The sequence below is a fragment of the Nestor notabilis genome, unplaced genomic scaffold (assembly GCF_000696875.1).
Source record: "Nestor notabilis isolate BGI_N333 unplaced genomic scaffold, ASM69687v1 scaffold12281, whole genome shotgun sequence".
Taxonomy (NCBI): Eukaryota; Metazoa; Chordata; class Aves; order Psittaciformes; family Psittacidae; genus Nestor; species Nestor notabilis.
Window position 1 is genome coordinate 88,316 of NW_009914315.1, and position 6,495 is coordinate 94,810.

The 6,495-nt window shown below is 52.3% G+C and overlaps 1 protein-coding gene across 1 annotated transcript in view; it reads left to right on the forward strand.

Annotated features, from left to right (window-relative positions):
• Window positions 1-6,495, forward strand: part of LOC104412794 (opioid-binding protein/cell adhesion molecule homolog) — a gene marked incomplete at its 5' end in the record, with an annotated part of 15,867 nt that overhangs the window by 7,708 nt on the left and 1,664 nt on the right. The window contains 4 exons of the mRNA XM_010023605.1: window positions 3,775-3,900; window positions 4,538-4,672; window positions 4,750-4,870; window positions 5,163-5,314. Coding sequence (XP_010021907.1) covers window positions 3,775-3,900; window positions 4,538-4,672; window positions 4,750-4,870; window positions 5,163-5,314 — 534 coding nt within the window. The remainder of the gene's footprint in view (window positions 1-3,774; window positions 3,901-4,537; window positions 4,673-4,749; window positions 4,871-5,162; window positions 5,315-6,495) is intronic.

Below are 6,495 nucleotides of genomic sequence, written 5' to 3' on the forward strand. Positions count from 1 at the left end.
GGTAAAGGAAGGAGATAAATCACAGGCTTATTGTTATTGAATTTAGTGGCATCGCTTTCACATTCCATTTCTCTCACCAGCTTTCCAAGCAAACAAGAAATTACAGCACAAATGTATTCTTTTTGGCCTAGCAAACATTATGCATTAAGTTACCCGTGATTAATATCATGCAGGGTCAAGGAAATCCTCTGTGGGCTGCTCCCCGTTTCCTTGGGATTTAATCTGTATTCAATTTGTTTCTAGTTGTAGTCTTTTACAAGGAAGGCAGGAGTATGAATAAGGGGGGATAGGGACCTTGTTAGTATCTTCTCTGGCTGGTTATTAGTATGTTCATGTAGTTGTAAGTATGTTTGTTTCTTATCTTGTATATGTAGTGAGGAGAGTAACAAGTGACAGGACTAAAGGGAATGGCCTCAAGCTGTGCCAGGGGAGGGTTAGATGGAGCTGAGGAACAATTCCTTACCCAAAGGGTGCTCAGGCATTGGAACAGGTTCCCCAGGGCAGTGCTGGAGTCACTGTCCCTGCAAGTGTTCCCACACCATGTTAGACGAGGCCTCAGTGCTATGGGTTAGTGGTGGCCTTGACACTGCTGGGAATGGTTGGACTTGGTGGTCTTAAAGGTCTTTTTCCACCCTGGTTGATCCTATGAATCTATGGGAGGCTGTCTTAAGTCATGGGTATTTGCTCTGTAGGGGATGTAGGGCAGGTAAATGTAAAGAAACAAAGTGAATCCAAGGAAAAGATGCTGTCAGAAGGGAAATGATAGGAACAGCATCCATAATTATGCTGGTAGGCTGTGAGATATTAGCAGGGCTACTTGTGGCCCTTTGGGGACCAGGAGACCATTAGGACTGGGCACCCAGCCCTGATCGCAACTGGTCCCCATCTCAAAGCACAGCAGCTCTGTCAGGATGTGCTTGTCAGGGCAGATCTGTGTGTGCTTTGGCTGTACCCACCTCATGGTGTTTGAAGGGCACAGCAGGCTGGTTTTAGCTGCACAGTCATGTCCCTCCTGCCAGCACTCGGGCCCCTGAACATGCCTGGCTCCCACTCGCTCATCCCATGGGATTAAACCTCCTAAAGGCAAAGCCAGTGTGCCCTTGAGATGCCGTTGTCCTCAACAGCATGGCTGGTAGGATCTATAGAAATGTAATCAAGGTCTTTGGATGTTCTTCTCCAAGTCCTGGTAACCTCATAGGCAACGATCGCTGTCATGGCAGGGTATCGAGCTGCATCTGCCCACTGCGTCAGCATCCTTTGCTAAGGGAAGGGGTTTAGGGCTGATTGATAAGTGTATTTGTGTGGATGGGTGTTTACTGACTGGGAACACTGGGGCCATCGTGGTATTTGCTTGTGCAGGAGCAAAAGTATTTCTGTGCTTGGGAGGAGTAGGGTCTCAAATCTGTGTCCAGAGCACACGTTTTTGCATGTCACTTTCTACGTGTGGTTTAGGATTTAGGGGATGGGAAAGGGATGCTGGCTGTGAGCTGGGAGAGGGCAGAGAAGCTCCAGCTCACCCCCCTGCATGTGTGACCCCTTTTCCAGCTGGGTAGAGCATGGCCCTGTCCTCGGGGTGTGTTTCTGGAGGACAGTCATATGGGGACAGTCCTGGGGGTCAGCCTGGGGTGGGACAGTCCTGGGCTCTGCTCTGAGCAAGTGGCACCCCTGAGGGTTTGGACTTGGTTTTAGGTGTCCTGGGGCACCCACTTTCCTCTGGCAGGGAGCAGTAGGGGTGTGAGCAGAAGATAAAGTCTGTGCTATGTTTGGGGTTTTATTCCCTATAATCCATGGCTGGCATAGCCTCTGAGGTAGTGCGAAGTGTAGACCAGGGGGTCATCCCGCAGGGGTACCTAGGGAGAGTGCCACGGCTGTGATTTTGCTCATCCTGTATCACTCTCATCCCGCTCCAGAGCTTCTGCAGGTAACAGCACACACAGGACAGCCAGGCTGCCTTCTGGAGCAGGGGTAGACATCCTGGGGTCCCACCAGATGCTACCCTTTAGGTCCTAGCACTGCTTTGTGAGGAGCATTGGTTTGCAGGGTTGGGAGTGACGAGTGGGAGGGCTTTTCTGGGATGACGTTCTTGGGTTTAGATGTTTCGGGTACCTGCTGAGGTGCTGTTGCTGCCACGGTGAGGTGCAGGGATGCTGGTAATAGGGGATAACGTCATCTCCTGGTCCCAGCAAGGAAGGGCCATCAGAGCTCATCGGAGTCAACTGGCACCGCTCTGAGCGTTAACTCACTTTCCAGCAGTGCACACTTTTCATTGCCAGATTGCTGCTTCCCCCCCATGAAGGACTTAACCAATCTCCTTTCCTATATCAGACTATGTACTTCTGTGTTCACGTGGCAAAGTGCTGGGCAATTTACTGCCTTGCAGGGCACATCTGGCTGCAGAGGCTGTTCTGTGTCCCCACTGTGGCTTGTCCCACCGTGCCAGGGAGGGAGGTGGTTAGGAAAGCAGGTGTGGGGTGTCCTGCTTTAGGCTGGGATGGAGTTAATTTGCTTCCGAGTAGCTGGTACAGTGCTGTGCTTTGGATTTAGTCTGCGAATGATGCTAATAACACACTGAAGTTTTAGTTGTTGCTGAGTAAGCAGTACTTACCCTGATCAAGGACTTCTCAGACTCTTGTGCTCTGCTGGTGAGGAGAGGGACAAGAAGCCTGGAGGGAGCATTATCCCCTTCTAGCTTTATGTTCTGTCCCCTTGTTTACTTCCCTTAGCATTAATTATTATTATTATTACTACTACTACTACTATTACTATTATTAAATACATTATGATGTATTTTATATAGATTGTATATTTTATATTGTATAGTGTTCAGTTCTGGGCCCCCTCACTGCAAGAGAGACATTGAGATGCTGGAGCGGGGCCAGAGAAGGGCAACGGAGCTGATGCAGGGCCTGGAGCACAAGTGTGATGGGGAAGGGCTGAGGGACCTGAGGGGTTTAGTGTGGACAAGAGAAGGCTCAGGAGGACCTTCTCGCTCTCTGCAACTGCCTGACAGGAGGATGGAGCCAGGAGGGGGCTGGTCTCTGCTCCCAAGGAACAAGGGCTGGGACTGGATTTAAACAACAACAGGGGATCCCTGATGTCCCCTTCTCAGGCAGTGCCTGTTTTGGCTGTTGTGGGTTTCTGTGTCTTCCTAGTGGGAGCACTCTTGTTTCAAGGGTCAGGTGTGTGATGCTGTGCAACCTGGGGTCTGGACACCTTGTATGCTTGGGGAGTGAGATTGGGACAGCATTCCTGGTGTTGTAGGAGCTGTGTTCAAGTTTGGGTGGGTTGCTTTGTACAGCCTCAATCACTCCCAGGGGTGCAGAGCCTTTCGGGAGCCGTGTCCAACTGCCCGGAGCGCTGGGAAGCGGCGTCAGGGAATGGGCTTTAATTGCTTTTTGCCAGGGCCGGGGTTATTTATGGGTGTGGAGATTGCCAAGTTATTTATTAGATGGAGTATCTGGGGATAGAGCCCTATAAATCACCGTGGCTGGTATTGAAGGGAGCAGACGCTCAGTAATTTAAACAGCTTTCTTTAATAAACATGCTAAAATATGAGGCTCGGTGCAGGATGTAACAAAAGCTGGTTATTGGGATCTTGGAGGGGGGAAAACCAGTGTTTCTGGCCCCCACTGGGCACCCCTCCGTGCTGGGCTCTGGTCTGATACACTGGGTAGGTGACTAGACAGGGCGATGGGGTGGATGCAGCCAGCTGGTGATGGGGCAGGTCTTCCTGGTGGGTTTGACAGTGGGTTTGCTCCTGTTTCTGTCTTGCAGTTCCCCCCCAGATTGTGAACATCTCATCAGACATCACCGTCAATGAGGGCAGCAGCGTCACCCTCATGTGCCTGGCTTTTGGGAGACCGGAGCCCACCGTCACGTGGCGGCACCTCTCCGGGAAAGGTGAGACCATGCTCAGGGCTCGGTGGATGAGGGGGCTGAGGAAGAGTCTTACCCAGCTCATGTGGGATGGATGGACCATAGACCTCGAGTCTTCCTGTATCCGAAGGGTCCTACAAGGATGCCAGAGAAGGACTCTTCAGAAGGGACTATAGCAATAGGACAAGGGATGATGGGTTCAAACTGAAACAGGGAGGAAGCTGAGGTTAGATGTAAGGAAGAAGTTCTTCCCTGTGAGGGTGCTGAGGTGCTGGCACAAGGTGCCCAGAGAAGCTGTGGCTGCCCCATCCTTGGCCGTGTTCATGGCCAGGCTGGGTGGCATGGTCTAGAGTGAGGTTCCCCTTCCTGTGGCAGGGGGTTGTAACTGGATGATCCTAAGCTCCTTTCCAACCCAAACCATTCTAGGATTCCATGGTTCTATGATGTCCTTGTAGAGATAGCCAAAGGCAGCACCGAGTCTGCTGTTGCAGAGGGTGGAGCTGCTGTGCCTTGGTATAGGGGTGAGGATGTCCCAACCTTCCTGGGTGAATGGGCCACCAGCCACCCAGGTAGGGGGTATCAGACAAGGGCAGGGATGTGGGTAAGCTCCCTACACTGGTGTCTGTGGGTGACAGTGTGATGTGTTTGGGACATCTCCCAGGGCAGGGCTTTGTCAGTGAGGACGAGTACCTGGAGATCACGGGCATCACTCGGGAGCAGTCTGGGGAGTACGAGTGCAGCGCCGTCAACGACGTGGCCGTCCCGGACGTGAGGAAAGTCAAAGTCACCGTCAACTGTGAGTGCAAGGGCTTGGGGAATGGCGGTGGGTGGTGGGAGCACGGCACAGGGTGACGTGGCATGGGATCTCCACAGACCCACCATACATCTCCAACGCCAAGAACACGGGCGCCTCGGTGGGCCAGAAGGGCATCCTGCAGTGCGAGGCCTCGGCCGTTCCCGTGGCGGAGTTTCAGTGGTTCAAGGAGGACACCAGGTGAGGACCAAGGTGGTCAAGGGCTTCGTGTGGATGAAGAGTGGGTTCAACACACTGTGGTGGGTCTAAATAGGTTGTTCCTCTCAGAGACAATGGCAGTGGCTGATAGGGTTGATGTGTGCCCTGTAGGTCATGTGGGGAGATGGGTTAGGGGCTGGAGAACATGTCAGGGCTTGTCTTGGTGGGATGTGTGGAGTCTGGAGGGGGAATGTGTGGGACTTGGCTGGTGGGAAGGGCTGGGAGCACAGCATGTTGCACTCTAAGCACCATCATGTGTCTTTGAACCCTGCAGGTTAGCCAATGGGCTGGAAGGTGTGCGGATCGAGAGCAAGGGCCGCCTGTCCACGCTGACCTTCTTCAACGTCTCAGAGAAGGACTATGGCAACTACACGTGTGTGGCCACGAACAAGCTGGGCAACACCAATGCCAGCATCATCCTGTATGGTAGGTGCCCTGGGTTTTTTTGCAGCAAGGTGTAGTGAGGAGGAGGAACAAGAAGAGGAGGAAGAGGATGAAGAGGAGGAGGACCACTGATGGAAGGGAGTGGGTTTTATTCAGCAATGCCAGCCCATTGAGGTGATGAATGGCACAAGCTCTGAGCAGCAAGGATACATCAGAGGATGATGAGGAGATCTGCATTGACCCATGCAGGAAGACACTGCTTGGTGGTGGTCAGTGTTGGTCATGGTGGGTGTTTGGGGAAGAGCAGCAGAGGCTGAAGAGATAGGACATCATTGGAACGCAGGCCTGAGGAGAGGGCCCCACCAGGTAATGACACACTTCAGGCACACAGTGTAGGGCATTTCAGGTTGTCTTATTGGCAGGGATACAGTCAGTTAGTAAGGGGTACAGACAGTGGCAAGTTGGGAAGTGTAGGTGTCAAGTGGTGTAGGTGTCAAGTGGTGTAGGTGTCAAGTTGGGTATCGTAGGTGTCAGACCGGCTAGTGTAGGTGGCACCTGAGGTAGTGTAGGTGGGAAGCATAAGCATTAGGATGTATAACATAGGTGTTAGGATGGGTACTCTAAGTGACACTTTGGTTACTATAGGTGTTAGGTTGGATGGTGGAGGTGGCACTTTGGGAACCATAGGTGTTATGTTGGGTAGCATAGGTGGCACTTCGGGTACTATAGGTGTCAGGTTGGGTAGAGTATGTGGCATTTTAGGTAGTGTAGGTGTCAGGCTGGGTAGCATATCTGGCACTTTAGGTGGTGTTAGGTTGGGTAGTATTGGTGTTACGTTGGGTATCATAGGTGTTAGGTTGGGTACTGTAGGTGGCACTTCGGGAACCACAGGTATTAGGCTGGGTATTGTAAGTAAGTGGCACTTTGGATAGCACAGGGGTGAGGTTGTGTGTTGTAAGTGGCACTTAGGGTAGTGTAGGTGTCAGACTTTGTAGTATAGGTGGCACTTGAGGTAGCATAGGTGGCACCTTGGGTGTGCTCATGCAGCTGCCTCGGGGTTAGCACAGCTTTATTACACAGGTTACATCAGAGTAGTGGGTAGTAGAGACAGGGGAGATGATAGGGGTAGGAGGAGCTAGGGAGGTGGTGGGGAGGAAGGGGTGGTAGGGGAGGTAAGGAGGGGGGAGCTACCCCCTTCCCTTCCCTCCCCTCTCCCCCTTCCT